At 37.7% G+C, this 22,265-nt stretch overlaps 1 protein-coding gene across 9 annotated transcripts in view; it reads left to right on the plus strand.

Moving 5' to 3' along the window:
• TANC2 (tetratricopeptide repeat, ankyrin repeat and coiled-coil containing 2) overlaps positions 1 to 22,265 on the plus strand; it is a 363,080-nt gene that overhangs the window by 282,922 nt on the left and 57,893 nt on the right. For all 9 annotated transcript variants that reach the window (XM_034641081.1, XM_034641080.1, XM_034641082.1 and 6 more), the window contains 3 exons: positions 5,113 to 5,344; positions 17,498 to 17,664; positions 21,044 to 21,651. In XM_034641081.1, the coding sequence (XP_034496972.1) occupies positions 5,113 to 5,344; positions 17,498 to 17,664; positions 21,044 to 21,651 (1,007 nt within the window). The remainder of the gene's footprint in view (positions 1 to 5,112; positions 5,345 to 17,497; positions 17,665 to 21,043; positions 21,652 to 22,265) is intronic.

Here is a 22,265-nt window from a genome sequence, read left to right on the forward strand (position 1 = left end):
GTAGTGAAGAGAAGGGCCATATGCACCCCAATGTTCATAGCAGCATTGTCCACAATAGCCAAATCATGGAAGGAACCGAGATGCCCTTCAACAGATGACTGGATTAAGAAGCTGTGGTCCATATATACAATGGAATATTACTCAGCTATCAGAAAGAACGAGTTCTCAACATTTGCTGCAACATGGACAGCACTGGAGGAGATAATGTTAAGTGAAATAAGTCAAGGAGAGAAAGACAATTATATGATTTCTCTCATCTATGGAACATAAGAACTAGGAAGATCGGTAGGGGAAGAAAGGGATAAAGAAAGGGGGGGTAATCAGAAGGGGGAATGAAGCATGAGAGACTGTGGACTCTGAGAAACAAACTGAGGGCTTCAGAGGGGAGGGGGGTGGGGGAATGGGATAGGCTGGTGATGGGTAGTAAGGAGGGCACATATTGCATGGTGCACTGGGTGTTATACGCAACTAATGAAGCATCGAACTTTGCATCGGAATCCGGGGATGTACTATATGGTGACTAACAGAATATAATAAACCATTAAAAAAAAAAAGTGTCAAGGTCCATGAAAGACAAAGACCAGGAGCTCTTACAGACTACAGGAGCCTGAGGAGAAATAACAATTAAATGCAATACAGGGACCTGGATAGAATCTTGGAACAGAAAAAGGACATTAGTGGAAAATTAGTGAAATTTGAATGATGCCTTTAGTTAATAATACTTTGCTAGTGTTGTTTCCTAGTTTTGATAATTATGCTATGGTTATGTAAGATATTAATAAAAAGAGAAACTGGGTGAGGGATATACAGAAACTCTGTGTACTACTTTTGCAACATTTCTGTAAATCTAAAATTAGTTCAAAATAAAAAGTTAAAAAATAAAAGTCCTACTGCCAAAAAAAAAAAAAAATCTCCAAGCTGGAAAATTACTGAGGCAGAACCCAAGTCTGGAAGCTATTCTTAGCTTCCAGCCCCAGGGTAAGGATTAGAGTCAGAGTTGAGGGACAGAGAAAGGCAAGAAAAGGTCGTTATTCATACTAAACCTCCAGGTCCCTGGAAATATCAGAAGCCACAAGAAAGTGTTGGAAGGGATGTGGTGAGCAAGAGGTCAGTCAGCTGGGGATGAGGGAATTCGAGGATAATGAAAAGGAGAGACGGAGTGAGACTATGAGAGCAGACCTGAAGGATGGGTATTTGCAACATTAGAATTTAAATGATACAAATATCAGTCATTATGTAAATCAAGTTTTTATTTCCAAATGAATTCCAGATAGTCAGAGCTGTCCTTTTCTTTATGTGAGATTAGCTTAATCCTGTCACAGATTATTCGTTTGAAGTAGAAAACTGTCTTTGGGGGTGCCTGGGTGACGCAGTGGTTAAGCAGCTGCCTTTGGCTCAGGGCGTGATCCCGGCGTTATGGGATGGAGCCTCACATCAGGCTTCTCAGCTATGAGCCTGCTTCTTCCTCTCCCACTCCCCCTGCTTGTGTTCCCTCTCTCGCTGGCTGTCTTTATCTCTGTCAAATAAATAAATAAAATCTTAAAAAAAAAAAAAAAAGAAAAGAAAACAAAAGAAAACTGTCTTTGGAGAGTGAAGGCCTGGGATTTTTAACACAACCCTGACAGATTTCCTGCCACCCAATTATTTGATGAGGCCCTTTGTTGAGGATTTTACTTCATCTTATGATTCTTGTATACAGCACTAAATCAAAGCTTTTTTTTTTTTTAAAGATTTCATTTTTTAAGTAATCTCTACACCCAGTGTGGGCTTTAAACCCACAACCCCAAGCTCGAGTCGCATGCTCCACAGACTGAACCAGCCAGGGGTCCCAAATCAAAGTTTCTTATACTCAAAGTTATGCTGACCTCCCGTCTTTTGCCTATATAGCCTACAAACCTGTCTTTTTCTTTCTTCCCTCTTAGGAGTAATCAAAAATTTACTTTCTATTCGGGTGTCTGGATGGCTCAGTGGGTTAGGTGTCCTACTCTGGATTTCGGCTCAGGTCATGATCTCAGGGTCATGAGATCAAGTCCTGCATCAGGCTCTGCACTAAGTGTGGAACCTGTTTAAGAGTCTCCGTCTCCGTCTCCCTCTGCCCCCCCCCGCAAATAAATAAATAAATAAAATTTACTCACTATCTTTCCCAAAGAATTAATATAATTCTGGTCATATCAGACATACTCTGGGTAGAATTATTTAATAAAAAAGTCTAGGGATTTGGGACGCCTTTGGCTTAGATCATGATCCCAGGGTCCTGGGATGGAGTCCTGCATCAGGCTCCTTGCTTGGCAGGGAGGCTGCTTCTCCCTCCGCCTCTGCCTGCCACTCCCTCTGCTTGTGCTTGCTCTCTCTCTCTGACAAATAAATAAATAAAATCTTAAAAATAAATAAAGGAATGGGGCATAAGTTTAAAAATGTATAGGGATTTAACGTAAGAAAAACTTGAAATGGACAGAAATTAATAATATGAGAGGCATAGCTGAAAATGAAATTTCAGCGAATCACCATGAGAGACAAGAATTCAAGGAGAATTCTGCCTGCTGATTTATTGGGGGTAGACTTACTCTGAATCATTTCCAAGAAGTTGCAATGATAGTGACTGAAGATAGGTGGCCATGATAACTTTCTCAAAACTGTAGGGAAAAATCTAATACCACTGAACACTGGTACAATGAGAGACCGAAGGGAAAAAAACACATTAGTGACTTGTTTCCTATTTGTATATGTAGGAAAAGTTGTAGATGATGTCAATAGACAATTTGGAGGAAGTACCAAATAGGTTTGACAAATGCACCTGTGTTTGTCAGTTACTATGTGTGCATGTTCTGTGTATGTATGCTACGTAGCTGCTTTGAAATGTCTAGTAAATAACCTATTTTGAGCCACAGTGCAGATTTCATGAAGATGTTGAATGGCCTTTCTGCCTGAATTCTGCAAAGCAGTCAAGACTTTATATTTGAAATGCTGAAGAAACATTTTAAAATAAAAGAAATAAAGGTAGCCACAGAAGGAGTAACTTTAGCAATGTCCTTTGTTAGATAAAAACCTCATTCAGCACAGATGATTTTTAATAAAATCAGTACGAGAAACCTTTTCCTAAATTGCAGAATTTTTATCTTCAAACTTCTATCCCATTACTTTAGGTAAAGGGTAAGTTACAGCTGATTTGCTCAGCTGTGCTTCACCTCGACATGTGGAAGCAATCAAGGTAAAATACAATGAAAGTTCATATTGATTCAGAGGTTTGCTGTTTGCTTTTTATGAAGTAGATATTTGTATCCATGTGGATATAACCACTGACATTCACTGTTCCTTGAGAGGGCAGATCAATTGCTGCCAGGTTTTCTCTTTGGTTCCTTGCATTGTGCTTAAGATAGGTAATAAAACAATGACCAATCTATCTAAAGAAAAGAATGGAGATTTTTAAAATATAACTTCTCATTTCCAATTCTGTATTGTGATCACATATCATTGCTTCACTCACAAGCAATTCCTATCCTCAGCTTTCTGTGGATAGTAACATTTCCTGTATTAAATTTTTCCTTGTGTGCTTAATGAGAAGGATTTCAGGTGTTTAAAAAAAAAAGTGACATTTCTAGTATTTGTTAAAGAGCAAGAATGATACCTGTAGATCAGGAGTCTTTTCAAAATAGAACAATTTAGCAGATGACTGTTCTCTGAGAGATGGTAGAAGGGCTGGAGTCCCAGTACACTATCGATGAAGGCTCCCAGGGCAGTTTTCACCTGCCTAAAGGCACAAAGCCAGTAGCCATAAAAGAGAGAGTCCACAGAACCTTGATGGTGATGATGATGATGATGATGATGGAGAGGAAGAGGAGGAGTAGGGGCAAGGCAGTGATGATGATGACAGCATCAGCCGACATCACTGTGCACCTTCTTTGCACTGAGCACCATGCCAAGTGCTGTCCATATATTCAAGCTGAATCCGCACTGCCAATTTCATGTTCTCTCCTCTGTACCTTCACTTTCATGAGTAGTTATGAGCCAACAGGGTGCTGTAGGTTAAAATCACCCTCTGCCCTTACCCTTGAGGCAAAGAGAACACCAAAAGGTGTGGAGTGAGCTCTGTGCAAATTCAAAAAAAAAAAAACAAAACAAAAAACCCAGAGGTTAAAACCAAGTTCCGGCCAGACAGCCCAGATGGATGGATGATATTAAGACTCACACATTTTCCAAGTTCTTTGAATTTAAGACCTGCAGCTAACAAAAATCTCAGTCATTTCCCTTTTCCTGTCATCTAATTCTGATTGTCTCTGGGTGCTAGAAAATACTCATGATAATTCTTAAATCTGAATTATTTTTTATAAAGCTATTTACAACAACATTAATTTTTAAAAAGTAAGGACTTAATAAATACATGTGTTTATTGAGATTAACAAGGTTTTTCTGGGATCATTTTATTCCTGATGCTTTATTACAAGATTGGACTTTTTCCTGTATTGTTCCATGCTGAGTAAATATTAGAGAGATAGGGGCGCCTGGGTGGCACAGCGGTTAAGCGTCTGCCTTCAGCTCAGGGCGTGATCCCGGCATTATGGGAAATATTAGAGAGATAGGGGCGCCTGCGTGGCACAGCAGTTAAGCGTCTGCCTTCAGCTCAGGGCGTGATCCCGGCATTATGGGATCGAGCCCCACATCAGGCTCCTCCGCTATGAGCCTGCTTCTTCCTCTCCCACTCCCCCTGCTTGTGTTCCCTCTCTCTCTGGCTGTCTCTATCTCTGTCAAATAAATAAATAAAATCTTTAAAAAAAAATATTAGAGAGATAAATGTAAATCTTTATTCTCAGACTTGTTTCCTGTTTCTTATAATCTAAAATCCAAATTCTGCAAAGGAATCTTATAATCCAAAACTCAATTTGCATTTATAAATTTTAATTGTGAATTATGATACGTGTATGTAATAGAAATATTATATCAAATTTCTGATCTTAGATAAAGCAGGCAGTTTCTGAGACAGCAGCTTTTGTTTTTATTTGAAAAAGTTGAGGAATGGGGAGACGGAAGACAATGTTAGAGAATGATCATACAGTAACCGTGGCTGTTGCTCTTGCTCCTGATAAACCTGTTTGCATCCTCATCTTTCTGTTGTAGGTGGTTGCCTATCACTATTGCCAAGCAGATAATGCCTACACCTGCCTGGTACCAGAATTTGTCCACAATGTCGCTGCCCTGCTCTGCCGCTCACCTCAGCTGGCAGCCTATCGGGAGCAGCTTCTTCGGGAGCCTCATTTACAGAGCATGCTGAGCCTTCGGTCCTGTGTTCAAGACCCCATGGCCTCCTTCCGGAGGGGAGTCCTGGAGCCCCTGGAGAATCTCCACAAAGGTACAGATGGGGTGCGCAGAAGGTGAAAGGTGGAAGCTTTGGAGCCCAAGTTCACCCAGAGTGTGCCATAGAAATAATGATTTTTATCACATTGCCAAAAGCAAATGTGCCATAGCTGATGTCCCATAGGATACGGTTAACAGAGAAAAGATTTTACCTGAAAAAAATGAAAATTCCTACAGGAATTGCTACTTCCTCCTTTCTCTCTAAAATTTCTCATTCTCACATCCAAATAGAATACATTTTTCTTGTACTAAAGATAGTAGAGCTTCTAGTCCTTTCTGTAGAGTTCAAAAAATCAGTAAAGCCATGACTCCAACTCCGTGTTGTGGCGTTTGTGTGGTTAGAAACCTCCTCATCTTTATGTTTGGGTTTTGTTTTTTGTCTTTTGTTTTTTTGCTCCACGGTTAGGTAAAATTAAATGGCATCCATGGCTGCACAACACTGTGTATATATGAAACCTTAGCTTTCCACTAAAAACTATTTAAAAGGTATTTAAGACATTTTTAAGAAGTGGGGGAAAAAATAAAATGGAATCCATCTCCCTCTCGTGCTCCTGCCCTTCCTCCCTCTTTCCTCTTCAACTCTAGTGTCAGCTGTGGCCTTCCCTCAAGCCTCTCCTCCTTCACTCATGTCTACCCCATCCCCTTAACAGTGTTTTATCAGTGTGGAAGCCAGAGAAAAGGACTGGAGTGAGCATGAGGTTCCTGGGCAATCACGTTTATTCCTGAGAGACTTTTATATCTTTCTTAAAGGTTTTGGAGGTATTCAGTAAGAAAAAGTGATTATAATTTCCTTTCTCCTGGCCAGCATCTTCGGTTATTTCAACCTCCATACTGGTTACTTGGACATGAGAGTTTCTCTTCTCAACTCTGATGACCTCTGTATACCTTTACTACCTATTAGCTTCTCCGTACCCTAGACGTTTTTAAACCTTGGAATTTCTCCACAGATATTTTAAAGTATATTTTCTGTATGATCGGCCTACATCCTGCTAATTCTGGCTTCGTGATGTTTCTCACATCCATCAATCTCAAATTCATTCCTGTCATTGTCACCCCAAAAACCATTCCGTTGCTCATGGCATCATACCTGTATTACTACCCTTCCTGGTCTTCTCTGGTTTTTTAGTTTAGTGCTACATTTACATCATAGCACACTGAGAAAATTATAAAAATTTGTATAGCGTACTGAGATAAAAAATCGCAACTCCTGGGGCGCCTGGGTGGTGCAGCGGTTGGGCGTCTGCCTTCGGCTCAGGGCGTGATCCCGGCGTTATGGAATCGAGCCCCACATCAGGCTCTTCTGCTATGAGCCTGCTTCTTCCTCTCCCACTCCCCCTGCTTGTGTTCCCTCTCTCGCTGGCTGTCTCTCTCTGTCAAATTAATAAATAAAAAAATCTTAAAAAAAAAAAAAATCGCAACTCCTTATACCTAGACATGACTTGCCTTGAGGTTACAGCTGTGCCAAGCCCCCAGTACCCTGAGGGCTAAAGAGATTCATTTTTAAGCACACCTCTAACCCATTTTTGACATTGCTGGTAGGGAAGCTCTGCCCCAGCCTCCGTAGTCTTATAGACTTTATGTACTGCTTCCAAATAAAGCTTCATAAAGTATCACTTTCATTACTTAATTTCCCTGTTCAGAAGCCTGACTTCCTATTGCCTACTGTATTAACTTCCAGTTTCTTAGTCTAGTGTGTAAGGTACTTGATGGCATAGGTCCAGCCTGCTTTCCAGCTTTACTATATACTTTTACCTGTATGAATCCTGTGTTTACATGTAAAATACTCACTGGTTCTTAAACACTCACCTACATGTTCCTTCCTCCTTACATTTGCTCATTGTTCCATTTCTTGTTATGCCTTCTGCTTACATCTCTATCAGAATTCTACTCATCTTTCAATAACCAGGTTAAATGCCACCTCATTCACAAAAGGCCTGCTGATCCCCCTGCCACCCTCTAGTAAGATACACTATTCTTCCAAGTTGATATTAGGGGTTTTTTTATTTTTAATTTAGGGTACTTAACACATTATTATATGCATAATAAGAATTTAAATTTTGTTACTAACATTTATTGAACAATATGTCAGATACTATACTTGGTGCTTTCTAAGAATTAGTTATTTCTATACCTATCCTATCCCTTTGACTAAATTGTATGCTACTGAAGTTAGGAACCTTTTCTCATTCATCTTTTATCCTTCATATTGGTTACCCCACCTTGAACACAATAGGCATTTCAAGAAATAAATTTTGAACAAATGAGNATACCTATCCTATCCCTTTGACTAAATTGTATGCTACTGAAGTTAGGAACCTTTTCTCATTCATCTTTATCCTTCATATTGGTTACCCCACCTTGAACACAATAGGCATTTCAAGAAATAAATTTTGAACAAATGAGTGAACATAGAAATTACTCACATACTGAACGCCTTGNGTAGAAATTACTCACATACTGAGCGCCTTGAAGGAAGGACAGTGATACGAGGATTTACATCTTATGGCTCATTCAAGGAGCTCATTCAAGGAGAATATCCACATGCTTGCAGATTTAGCTCTAGATTGTCAGCCATGACTCATGTGTTTCAATTTTGCTTCTAGATATATCTGCTGCTAATGTAGGTCTCCATAAACAGCTTCAGATATCCTTATTGATAAATATTATTCCAAGTGAATTTAATTATTCCATCTGATTCCCATGTTCCTACTTTTAAAACAAAATCCCCATCATGAGCAATAGCTAGAAACAGAATTTATAAAATAAATGAAATACTAATAATTATTTTATCAACTAATAAGGCAGGAAAGAAAAACAGAATAAAAATTTTTTTTTAAATGGAACAATTGGAAATAAAAAGCACAGCTTAGAGAATATAGTCAGTGATATCATAAAACTGTTGTATGGTGACTGATGGTAGCATACATAATGTACAGAGGGGTTGAACTATGTTGTAAACCTGAAACTAATGTAACATTGTGTGTCAACTATACTCAAATTTTTAAAAATTTTTAATTAAAATTTTAAAAAATTAAAAAATAAAATGAGCGTTGTATTAGGCTGCTAAAAAAAGAAGCAGTAAGTCAAGCAGAGAAAGAAGAATACTGTATGATCTCACTTACATGTAGAATCCAAAAAAAAAACCCCACAAAAAACCAATCTCATAGATACAGAGAACAGATTGGTGGTTGCCAGCGGTGGAAGGTGTAGGGTATGGGAGAAATGGAAGAAAGGGGTCAAAAGATAAAAACTTCCAGTAACAAAATTTACAAGTCATGGAAATATACAGCATGGTCACTATAGTTAGTAATACTGTATTGCATATTTGAAACTAGCTAAGAGAGTAAATCTTAAAAGTTCTCATCACAAGAAAAGAAAGTTCGTAATTTTGCAAGGTGATAGATGTTAACTAGGTTTGTGGCCATCATTCTACATTGTATACTAATATCGAATCATTGTGCAGTAGAACTGAACCAAAAATGCAAAATCAAATTAAATTTTTAAAAAGCAAAATGCTGTAAAGTCAATCATATCAATAATTACATTAAATTTAAATGGACTGAGCATTTCTATTAAAAGGCAGAAACTACCAGACCTAATAAAAAGTAAGACCCAACACTATACTATCTACAAGAGAAGTTATCTGAATACAGAGACACAGATTGAAAGTGAAAGGATAGAAAAATACACACCATGTAACCATGGAGCATAAGAAAGCTGGGGTGGGTTTATAATGTGAGGCAGAGCAGACTTCAAGACAAGAAGTGTTACCAGAGGGGCGCCTGGGTGGCGCAGTCGTTAGGCATCTGCCTTCGGCTCAGGGCGTGATCCTGGCAGTCCGGGATCGAGTCCCACATTGGGCTCCTCTGCTGGGAGCCTGCTTCTCCCTCTCCCACTCCCCTTCTGTGTTCCCTCTCTCACTGGCTGTCTCTCTGTCACATAAATAAATAAAAATCTTTAAAAAAAAAAAAAAAGTCTGGGATCGAGTCCCACATTGGGCTCCTCTGCTGGGAGCCTGCTTCTCCCTCTCCCACTCCCCTTCTGTGTTCCCTCTCTCACTGGCTGTCTCTCTGTCACATAAATAAATAAAAATCTTTAAAAAAAAAAAAAAGTGTTACCAGAGGACCAATTTCTGGGAAGATAAAATAATCCTAAATGTGTATATACCTAGTAACAGAGGCTCAAATTACATGAATCATTGTCAAATTACTGTTGTACGCCAGAAACAAATATAACATTGTATATCAACTGTACTTCACTAATAAATATTTCTTTAAAAGAATGGAAAAATTATTTCAAAATAAAAAGTTTTTTAACTGAAAAAATACATGAGTCAAAAACTGATAGGACTAAAGAGATAAATAGGCAAATAATCATACCTGGAGATTTTAACACCTCTAAGTAAATATTAGAACAAGCAGATAAAAAACAAGTGTGTAGAAGACTTCAACAACACTGTCAACCAACTTGATCCACTCACCATTTATAGAATTCTACCCAATAACTGCAGAATATATTTCTTCTCAAGTTCACAAGGACCATATTCTGGGCCATAAAACCAAGTCGGAAAGTTTCAAAAAATTAAAATCTTATAGAAAATGTTATCTGAGATAATGAAACTAAATGAGAAATTGATACAAGTAAAATCCCCAAATATTTAGAAGTTTAACAACATACTTCTAAATAACCCATGAGACAAAGAAGAAATCACAGAGGAAATAATAAAGTATCTCAAAATGAGTAGTATAAAATCAATGTCTAAGTTTCTGACTTAATTAACTAGAAAAAAATGAGGAAAATAAACCCAGAGTAAGAGGAAAAAAGAAAATAGTAAAAACAAGAGCAGACATCAATAAGAAGAAAAAAAATTAATATTTGAAATGAATAAACCCCTAGCAAGACTGATCAAGAAAATGAGAAAAAAACCTCAAATTAACATAAGGTATAAAAGGGAGATAGCACTATAGTTCTTATAGACATTAAAAGAAAAATAATGGGACTGGAAGAGATTATGCTAAGTGAAATAAGTCAGGCAGAGAAAGACAATTATATGGTTTCACTCATTTATGGAACATAAGAAATAGGAAGATCGGTAGGAGAAGGAAGGGAAGAGTGAAGGGGGGGTAAACAGAAGGGGGAATGAACCACGAAAGACTGTGTACTCTGGGAAACAAACTGAGGGCTTCAGAGGGGAGGGGGGAGGAGGATTGGGATAGGCCGGTGATGGGTATTAAGGAGGGCACATATTGCATGGTGCATTGGGTGTTATATGCAAATAATGAATCATGGAACATTGCATCAAAAACTGGGGATGTACTGTATGATGACTGATATAACAAAATAAGAATTTTAAAAAAAAGAAAAATAAGGGGTTATTATAAACATATTTTTAACATAAATTCAACAACATAAACTGGACAAATTCTCTAAAAAATACAGCTTACCAAAAGTGACTCAAAGAGAAATAGAAAATCTGAATAGCCCTTATGTATTTAATTTAACTTATAATTTAAAAGGGAAAAAAATCTTCAACCAGTAAGCTCCAGGCTTAGATGGTTTCACTGATGAATTGTTTACAACATTTAAAGAAAAAATAATATTTCTGCAAAAACAATAAAAGTAAAAAGATAAGAAATAATATCAGTCATACACATATGTCTTCAGGAAACTGAGGAGAAGGGAACATTTCTCAACTTGTTTTATTAGACAAGTGTTACGCTGAAAACAAAATATGGTAAGGATCTCGTAAGAAAAGAAAATTACAAATCAGTATTCCTCATAACCATAATAGCAAAATCCTGAAAAAACTAATAACAAATCAATTAGTCCTACTCGATCAGGAATGCAATGTTAGTTTAACATTTGAAAGTTTTTCAGTGTACTTCATCATATTGACAGAATAAATGAGAAAATCTATATGTCTTTATATAAATGTATATTTATGTAAAACATATGCATACATAATCTTCTCAATAAATGTAGTAAAGCATTTGGCCAAATATTATAATTAACAATAAAAGCTTTCTGCAAACTAGGAATAGAAGAAAATTTAGTCTAATAAAGGAAAACTCCAAAAAACATACAGCTTAACAATGAAATGTTAAATATTTTTCCCCCTAATTTCAGGAACAAGACAAGAATGTTCCCTCAGTCACACCACTAATGTTAAACATTCAGCATTCCACTGGTAGTCCAAGCTAGCACAAGAAGAAAGCAAACAAGTAAATAGTAAAGATTGGAAAGGAAGAAATAAAACTGTCTTTATTTGTAGATTATTTACCTAAAACACTCTCAGGAATCTACAAAAGAAAAAATAAGCCTACTAGAACTAATAATAAATATGAAACTCCAGGCTATAAGGCCAATATGCATGTATCCATTGTATTTTTATACTGGCAGAAAACAATTGAAAACTGAAACTTAAAAAGTAGTGTGACACGTTTGTTTTTTTTTTTTAAGCTTTTTATTTATTCAAGTAATGTCTGTACCCAGTGTGGGGCTCGAACTCACAACCCTGAGATGAAGAGTTGCATACTCCTCCACCTGAGCCAGCCAGATGCCCTGGTAGTGTGGCATTTTTAAAGGATGGCTGTAAATTCTTTGACATTCCTCCCATCAGGGTTGGGGGTCTGTGTCTCTTCCCCTTGAATCTTAGCAGGCTTGTGACTGCTTCAACCACTAGAATACTACAAAGTGATAGATTGACCTTGAGGCTAGGTCATAAACGTCCATGTAGCTTCCATCTTGTTCACTGAAACACTTGCTTTTGGAGGATTGCATTGTCATGTAAGAAGTAAGGAAGTACAAACCACATAAGTGTTCCAGTTACTAGCCCTGACATGGGAGTTTTTGTTCCAGATGATTTCAGCCCACAGCCATTTGAGTAACCCCTACCTATCTGATGCAGCAATAGATAACTGGAATAAACAATATTTTATGTAACATCAAAATACTTAAGAAAAAATTTAACAAAAGATGTATAAGACCTCCACAGTGAAAGCTACAAAACATTGCAGAGTGAAATTAAAGAACTTAGTAAATGGAAAAAATACACCATGTTTGTAGATTAGAATTTTTCCCCCAAGTGGTCTGTAGATTCAACATAATCCTAATAAACAAAAGATTAAGACATTTCACAAAAGAAGATACACAGTGTGCCTACAAGCACACGAAAAGGTGTTTAACATCATTAGTCATCAGGAAAATGCAAATTAAAATCACGATGAGACACCACTTTACTCCCACTAGAATAGTTAAAATTTTTTAAGTCGAACATCAAATGTTGGTGACAATGATAAGCAACTGGAACGCTCACACATTGCTGGTGGGAGTATAAAATGGTACAACTACTTTGGGAAACTATTTGGCAGTTCTTTATAAAGTTAAATATAAATCTGCTTTATGACCAAGAAATTCTATGACTATGTATTTAACCCAAAAGAAATGAAAACATACATCTACAAAAAGACTTGTGCAAGAATGTTCATAGCAGCTTTATTCATAGTAGTTAAAAACTGGATACAACCCAAATGTCCATCAACAGAAGAATGGATAAACAAATTGTAGGATATTCACTCAGGGGAATACTTCATAATTATTAAAAAGGAACAAACTAATAATATACTCAACGAAGTAGATGAATCTCAAAATCATGTTAAGCAAAGGAAGCAAGTGTGTATAGTCTATAGTGATAGAAGAGTGATTGCCTATTGAGAATTGACTGGAAGGGAACCTAAGGGAAATTTCTGGAATCATGGAAATGTTTTATATTTTGATTGGGATGTTAGTTACATGAGTATATATATTTGTCAAAGCTGATCAAAGTGTACAGTTAAGATCTTCACAATTAACTATAAATAATTTTATTACAATAGCTTTTAAGATAGAGGATTTTTAAAGGTAGCTGAATCTTTCTTTTCAGGAGAGTTCAGTGGAAAACACTTTCAGTTTAGATTCAGAAGCTAGATTCCAAACTGTACATTTTTCTTTTAAAAAATGAAAGTCATGGGGCTCCTGGGTAGCTCAGTCGTTTAAGCATCTGCCTTCAGCTCAGGTCATGATCCTGGGGTCCTGAGAGCAAGCCCCACATCAGGCTCCCTGCTCAGTGGGGATTCAGCTTCTCCCTCTCCCCCTGCTCGTGCTCTTTCTCTCTTGCTCACTCTCTCATATAAATAAATAAAATCTTTTTTTTTAATGAAAGTCAGTATTTTCACAATACTTTAAAGTTCTACAAGTGTGGTGACTAAAACACATCCAGGGACACCTGAGTGGCTCAGTTGTTTCAGCATCCCATTCCTGATTTCAGCTCAGGTCATGATCTCAGGGTTGTGAGATCAAGGCCCACCTTTGGCTCTGCACTGGGCATGAAGCCAGCTTAAGATTCTCTCTCTCCCTCTCCCTCTGCCCCCCCCCCGCAACGCACACGTGTGCATGCTCTCTCTCAAAAAAAACAATTTTTTTTAATAATAAAAAACAACATACAAAACAAATGGAAAAGTTTTGAAGTTTCCTGGTGAGCTTTTGCTTCAGCCACCAATATGCAATGAGAGGAGATACTAATTTGTTATCACAACTCTTGATCCTTGGGGTTGTGAGTTCAAGCACCATGTTGGCTGCAGAGCTTACTTTAAAAAATAATAATAAATAAATAAGGAGCAGCAATCCTTTGTTGGTCCCCAATTTTTTTAGAATTTTTGTTTCTCTGGGGCACCTGGGTGGTTCAGTCGTTAAGCGTCTGCCTTTAGCTCAAGGCGTGATCCCGGGGTCCTGGGATTGAGCCCCACGTTGGACTCCTCCACTGGGAGCCTGCTTCTTCCTCTCCCACTCCCCCTGCTTGTGTTCCCTCTCTCGCTGGCTGTCTCTCTCTCTATCATATAAATAAATGAAATCTTAAAAAAAAAATTTTTGTTTCTCTATAAAATCTTTTAAAGCTACTGATGATAGAGTATGTATTTAAATGGCCTGCAGACATTTGGAAATGAGCATGCAGAAGCATTCTTGTAGGGCTAGTTGCATTTGAAAAGTGAAATCTAAAGATCATTAAGGCCTCATCTCTTAAATTTATAATTGAGATACCCTATCATTTAGCAAAGGAAAAGGAAATTTTTTAGGAATACTTCTCATTGTTTTACAATATTAGTACTATTTGGAAATCCTTTGCATTTATTCTTCTGAACCCTAAAAAAGGTTATCTTAGATAAACATGATGTCCTTATTTCTTAACAGGTGAAATATTTTTGATACTTCCTTCATGTCACCTGTATTAATAGGTTACTTTTTTTAAAGATTTTATTTATTTTAGACAGAGAGAACATGATCAGGGGAAGAAAGGCAGAGGGAGAGGAAGAAGAAGAAGCAGACTCCCCACTAAGCAGGGAGCCCAGTGCGGGGCTTGATCCCAGGACCCTGGAATCATGTCCTGAGCTGAAAGCAGACACTTAACCTACTGAGCCACCCAGGCACCCCAGTAGGTGACTTCTAAGTAATTTCTTCAAGGAAGCAAAGGAAAAAAAGGGGGGGGGGATAGCCAGTATTGAGAACAATATAATTATCTTAAGTGGGACATATTTCCTTTTTTAAAAAAAGAAATGCTATATTGTCTACTTTACTTATGGCATAAATAGCATAATCTGGGAATTTATGCAAATGAAAATTTAGTTTTATTAGTATTTGGGTTATTTCATGCATTAAAATGTCCAGATCATAATTTAGAGCATGTTCTTGATCTTTATACTTAAGAATGTGTTTGTAATGTTTTTCCCAAAGAAAATTCCAGCAGATGCATTATCACCAGACTTTTTCTCCACTCCCGATCATGGCTTTCTGACAAAGGAGTCTGGGCAAAGTTAAGGGAGGTATAATTGAAGTTGGGGAGGCAGTGGTGTGCTGATAAAATTTTAACAGCCAACTGGAGAAGGAGGGCTTGTAATATTTGCCGGTTTCCACTGTGTAAATAAATACTCCCACCTCAGCCAATTTCAGGCTACCAGCTGCTTAACAATCAGCTCTTAAAAATACTGCAGTGGGTTCTCCTGGACCAGTACAGGATGGCTTCAGTACACCACTCGGTGGGGCAAGGTGATGGTGCCCAGTAAGAAGGGAGACATCTATTACAGCTGCCAAGCAGAATGTAATTAGAAAATTCCTCCATGAGGGGTGCCTGGGTGGTTCAGTCATTAAGCTTCTGACTTCGACTCAGGGCATGATCCTGGAGTTCTGGGATCGAGCCCCACGTCAGGCTCTTCCACTGGGAGCCTGCTTCTTCCTCTCCTACTCCCCCTGCTTGTGTTTCCTCTCTTGCTGGCTGTCTCTCTCTGTCAAATGGATAAATAAAATCTTAAGAAAAAAAAAAAAAGAAAAGAAAATTCCTCCATGGACATTAAAGACACAGTTACGCTTATGGGTGCCATGGTCCTCAAAATCAAGAACATAAGAGCCCCCAGTTTTGTGGGTCAGTCTGTTAGTTCCAAACAACTTTTTTCTCTTCCTTAATTCTTTGGACTCCCTATAGGAATAATGTTTTTTCTTAGTACTGTGTCATCAAGGATGCCATTTCATTAATAATCCTTGTTAATAGAGCTGGAATCCATAGTTCATTTCCAAGAGTCACCAAATCAAAACTCTTCATAATTTGAGAACTGACTTATAGTCCTTATGATATTGAAATTAAATTGCTATAAATATAAAGCTTGTACTTTGGGGGGGAATAGAAAGTTTTATTAATCATGGGAAAAATCTACATATTTTCAAATAGAAAATCAAAACATGTATTTTCAATTGGTCTTGACTCTTTTTAAAGAGCCAATCTTGTACAGAAGTCCACAGACTTTTCCTTCTGTCCCAACTTCCTCTTTTCCTCCTCAGATATAACCTGTGTTCCATTTCAGGTATCCAGTGACTTCTTTCTTCCCCCTGCTTTCTTCCCTTAAGAACCTGTCAAGTCCCACTAACCACAGTTGATCCTTAAACAACCCAGAGGTCGGGGCACCAACACCTACATGGACAAAAATCTGCATACAATTTGTGACTCTCCAAAAACTTAACTTTTAATAGCCTACTGTCGACCTCAGTCCTTACCAATAACATAATCAATTAAAACATATTCTGTATGGTGTATATATTATGCAATGTAGTCTTACAGTAAAGTAAACTAGAGAAAGTTATTCAGAAAATCATAAGAGAAAATACATTTACAGGACTGTACTGTATTTATCTAAAAAAAATCCACATGTAAGTGAATTCAAAGCCATGTTATACAAGGGTCAAATGTAGTAATTTTTACTTATTACTTGCAATTCATTTGTACTAAAGTGTGCATTCAACCTGGGAGTTTTTTAATCTCTAATTTGTTCACTGTGGTTCAAGAATCACTAAGCATTTAATGAGAGTGGAAGCCTGAAAACCCACGAAGCCTTTTTCTACAGCCTCGCCCTAAAAGATTAAACTGATTTTGTCAAGTTAGGAGAGTATAGAGTTCAGGAGGGAACTAAACACAAAAGTGGCAGATATTTGTCTTTCCCATGACTCCTTCTTCCTGGAAAGATCACACAAGGGTCTGGTCCCATTGAAGCTGCATTAGGTACAGTCTAGGAAGCTGCTAGTTCTGTAAGATCTTGAGATCCAACCTGCCTAGTTGAGATTTCTCTCTTGGCTGGGATTCCTTTTCTCTGTTCCACACCCTTCCTTCACACTACACATTTACATGAAGCCTTCTGGGGGGGGGGGTAAAGGGGAGAATTCCCAAAGGAACAAGTGACTCTATTCTCTTTAATGCTATCAGATAGAAAAAACCAACACATTCTTTTCAGCGTTTTCAAGTATGGGAGAAAAATGAATTTCCATGTGCAAATTTTCACAAGTGTCATGTTCAGGCTGTCTCACAACTGATAACATGGGGGAGAGGATGATGATGGTACATACACTTCATACATTACATATGTAATAAAACTTTCACCCCTGGTAAAAACAAAATGAATTCACTAGATGAATTATTCTTTGTCTTTATAATAAATTATGTACCCTGAGCATTTAGTAAACACTCAAGAGATCTTTTCTAATTTTTTTTTCCCCAGATACGTGATCAAATACCCAAAAAGAACTCAGTTATCCACTTGGTAATTACTAAGTAATCTGTTTCTTTCTGTCTCAGAGAGAAAAATCCCAGATGAAGATTTCATCATCTTAATTGATGGATTAAATGAAGCAGAATTTCACAAACCGGATTATGGGGATACAATTGTTTCATTTCTGAGTAAAATGATTGGAAAATTTCCTTCTTGGCTCAAACTAATTGTAACAGTTAGGACCAGTTTACAGGTATGTGTTTATTTGCTTTGGGACCATAAATTATTTCCCTTCAAGAGTGCTTAAACAGAAGAGTTCTAGATCCTTGTTCTAGATGATGAGTTTTTGTAAACCTCTACCATGTTCTAGAGCACGAGCAAGAATAATTCCCAAAGAGTATATATTGGTAGTGAGACATCGGATGATCTGTATATGACTCTCTTACTTCAGATTCCCATTCCCATTGTTCTGGATAAGTTTTGATAAAGTGTCCTTCAAAATCACATGAAAAGAAAGTCCATTTTTCTAGACTTTGTCCTGAGCTCAGCAATGCAGATTAAGTCCCTAACACTCTAATTTGCTGTTTGACTTTTGTTTTACTTTTTTTTTTTAATCATGTAATGCCATGCAAAACCCAGTTCTGTCTGCCATTTGGAGTCAGATTTTCTCCTTCCCCCTCTGCTTCAACTCGAACAACTTTTCTGTAACAGGACGGTGTATGCCCTCCCCTAAGAAATATTGGCAGTATTCAGGCTTTAGATTAAATGTGCTACAACTGGGAGATAAGATTTTTTTTTTAATCTTTTTTACCTTCCATCCTCGCTCACTGATCACTTAATGGCCTGGAAGAAGGACTAGAAATGTAGGACTGAGCCTGCAAAGACATACGGGCTAAGGATAAATGACTTCACCTAATCTCTCACAAGATTACATAAACCTTGTTCTCATCGTAGCTGAGTCGGTATCCCCTATTCCTTACATATTCATACTTGGTTTGGAACAGAGTTTCTCAGCTTTTTTTTGCCTAACCATTGCCTTGCTTGATGAGCGTCACAGTCTCACATATTATATACCTATCCCTCTATTTTGATACAACCCACTTGTAATAATTACTAGTGTACAGAAAACAATTTCTCCTTCCTTTTCCCCTCTCCCAGGGACTTAGTATATTCCTGCATGTTGACCAATTAGCTTTGCTGCCTTCTTTGATCAGAAACTATACTTATAATCCCGGCCACCACCTTGCAGATGTTTGTTATTAATCTCAAAGTAATTTAAATTAAAGAATGTGGATGAATCAACGTAAATGCATCTTTGCAGCTAAAAATTATGTAGTCTACCATTACTAGTCAGTAGCTTAATTATTAAAGATGAAGAATGAAAAAAAGAAACTTCCAGGAACACAATCTCGGACTAGTTTTACTAAATGTATGCTTAGGAGATGTTATCCTCATTTGTATTTTTACATAATGCCATGTGTAATCTCAGAAGACATTTTAAGTATGACTTGATGAGCAGATGACTTTAACTTTTCAGCTATGCCAAAGGACAGGAAAAGTACTATACATATTAATCTATAAAGTCAAAATTTCAGTGTCCTCATAAATCAAGACCTGTAATAACTTCCCAGGTACTTCATTCACTTTGACCAAGAATTTTCTTATTCACCTCTGACAGTGAAATAATTCATAGGTCTTAAAAAAAAAAAAACCCTCATATTTGATCATTCGTTATTTCCACAGACATCTCTTAAGTACCTCAAGTGTGTCAGGCACTTTCTAGGAGCTAAAGATAGAACAGTGAACCAGACAGACTGTATCCCTGCCTTCATAAAGCTTATATTCCAGTGAGGAACACAAACAAAACCTAAGTGAAAAATTAAACATATATTAAAATTAGGTAGTATTGGTGTTATGAAGACAAATAAAATAGGATAAAGGGATAAATGGGGATGACAGTTATTTTAGATAGGGCCATAGGAAAGCCCTCTCCAAGGGCAAAATAATGAGATCTGATTTACCTTTTTAAAAGATTTCTTTGGCTGCTAGCTGCAAAGATAATAAAATGTAGGGGATCAAGAATAGAAGCAGTATAGGTGAAAGGTGATGGTAGCTTAGACTAGAGTAGTCATGGTAGGAACCCTGTGAAGTGGTCATATTTGGACTATACTTTGAAGGAGATTCAAAAGAACTTAATGAAGAACTTAATGATGGGCTGATTGTGGGGTGAGCAAGAGAGAAGATTCAAAAGCGAAACCTGGGTTTTGGTGAGCAGTTGGGTAAATGCTAGTATGAGGAAAAGAGAAAGATCACAGAGACCTATAATTTGGTGGTAGGGTTAGTGATAATGCAGTTTATTGACATGGGAAGGTTGTGTGGCAGGGGGTCAAAATTTATTCTGTTTTGGTCATGTTAAGTTTGTCTATGCAACATCCCAATGTAAATGTCAAGTAGACAAAGGTATACAGTGACAGCTCAGGGGAGAGGACTAAGCTGGAAACACAGGTTAGGCCTCATCCGCAGATAGATGATATTTAGAACCATGGGACCGAAGAAGCTGTTGTAGGGAGTGAGAGTGGAGACCCAAGTCATGGATGCACTGAGAAATGAAAGAAGGGCCAGCTCAAAAGGCTGGTAGGAGTGGCCAGTGTGCTAGAGTAAAACGAAGGGATGTGCTATGGAAGCAAGCTGTAGAAAGTGACTTGAAAGGCATGATCACTTCTGTGAAATAGCACTGAGAGGCTGAGGAAGATGAGCCCTGAAACATGATTATTGGGTTTAGGAAAGTGAAGATTACATAAAACCTTGACAAGAACCATTTCAGTGAAATTATGTGGCTGAGGTCTTATTTCAGCAAATAAAGGACAGAATGGGAAGGAGGATCAAGAGATAGGAAGTAGGGAGAACTGTGAAGTTTTGCTAAAAATGGGGACAGAGATATAGGATAGTAGCTGGGGGGAGAGATTGTGGTATCATTTATCTGTGTGATCCAGTAGAGAAGAAGAAATTGATGCAGCAGAAAGCGGATACTTACAGGACCAAAGTTTATATGCAGATAAGATGGAATCCAGAGCATAAGTAACCACAAAGCCCTATCACCTCTCCCCAGTATAATTTCCAAGTAGATCACCAAAGTACCAAGCATATAAGAATTATTCCTTTGGGCTAAGGCATCTCCAAAAAATCTTCATTAAAATGTAGTCCTCTTATTAGGGAGGTTAGAAAGGCACATTTATATATGGCGTTCTTAGAGTCCTCATGCATTTCTCTTACTGAATCGTACTTTGACAATATGTGTTGGTTTACACTGAGAAAAATTACAACAAAAGTTATATGGCACTCCATTTTCCTTTTATGTTAGGAGTGTTATTTAGAATATTGACCATTAAATCACTCTTATAGCACCCTTTATGAAGACCCATAAAAAATTACCTCAAGTCTCAATATTAAGAAAAATCGTGTCCCGTCTGTGCAACAAATTTGTTTTAACCTATGGATACTAATACTTGATCATATTTCCCTCTTTGGCCACTCGGAAGTTTAGAATAAATTTATGGACCTCAGAGTGTATCACAAGAGTTAGGGGAAACTGAAGGTCTTTCTGTCTCTCTCTCTCTCTCCATCTGTTTTAGGAAATTACCAAGCTGCTGCCTTTCCATAGGATTTTTTTGGATCGACTAGAAGAGAATGAAGCCATAGACCAGGATCTGCAGGCTTACATCCTGCACCGGATACACAGCAGCTCAGAGATCCAGAATAACATTTCACTTAATGGCAAAATGGACAATACTACATTTGGCAAACTCAGTTCTCACCTCAAGACCCTCAGTCAAGGGTCTTATCTATACCTGAAACTCACATTTGACCTCATAGAGAAAGGCTATCTAGTGTTAAAGAGCTCTAGCTACAAAGTAGTTCCTGTTTCGCTCTCTGAGGTTTATTTACTCCAGTGCAATATGAAGTTCCCAACCCAGTCTTCCTTTGACCGGGTGATGCCTCTCCTGAATGTGGCAGTGGCCTCTCTGCACCCACTGACTGATGAACATATCTTCCAGGCCATCAATGCTGGTAGCATTGAAGGCACCCTAGAATGGGAGGATTTTCAGCAGAGAATGGAGAACCTCTCCATGTTCCTAATCAAGCGCAGAGACATGACTCGTATGTTTGTACATCCTTCTTTTCGAGAATGGCTTATCTGGAGAGAAGAAGGAGAGAAAACCAAATTTCTCTGTGATCCCAGGTAAGCCATAGACCTGTAATAAGCAATTCTGAGCCTATTTTGTATTGATTGCATGGAGCATGGGTATTGAAAGCAGTGAGAAGTGTTCTTCATTGAACATTTCACACAAAGGAAACATCATCTCTGTTTCTTCTCAAGACAAGGCTGTAATGAGGTTAATTTATTTTCTCACAATGTTATTTCCATAAGACTCAAAATCTGCGTAGATATTTAGAATACCCCCCATCTTCCTATATATCCCTAAATAATTTTCTTTGTGCTAGTGAACCCAGGCTATAATTAATCTAGCCATTTCATAGACTTCCTCAGTGTTCTTCCGATATGAAGAATTGATAATATTGTTCATCTCTTTGACTTAAACCAGAATCACTTTAAAACTGCAATTGCCTTTTAAATGCCATTACCATTTTTAAAGGCACCAGTAACTAACCCCATTAAAGCCCAGCCAGTGCTAAAGTTTATGCTGGAAAATGGAATCTTAAACCTCACAGCTGAAACAGACTTGAAGAGATCAGTGGCCTAGTTGCTCTCCCTATAGGTGAAGAAGTTGCCGTTGTCCCCATTTTACAAAGGTCCCCTTTTACAAAGGTCCCCTTTTACAAAAGCCTTAAGAT

Source organism: Ailuropoda melanoleuca, chromosome 13 (genome assembly GCF_002007445.2).
Source record: "Ailuropoda melanoleuca isolate Jingjing chromosome 13, ASM200744v2, whole genome shotgun sequence".
Taxonomy (NCBI): domain Eukaryota; kingdom Metazoa; phylum Chordata; class Mammalia; order Carnivora; family Ursidae; genus Ailuropoda; species Ailuropoda melanoleuca.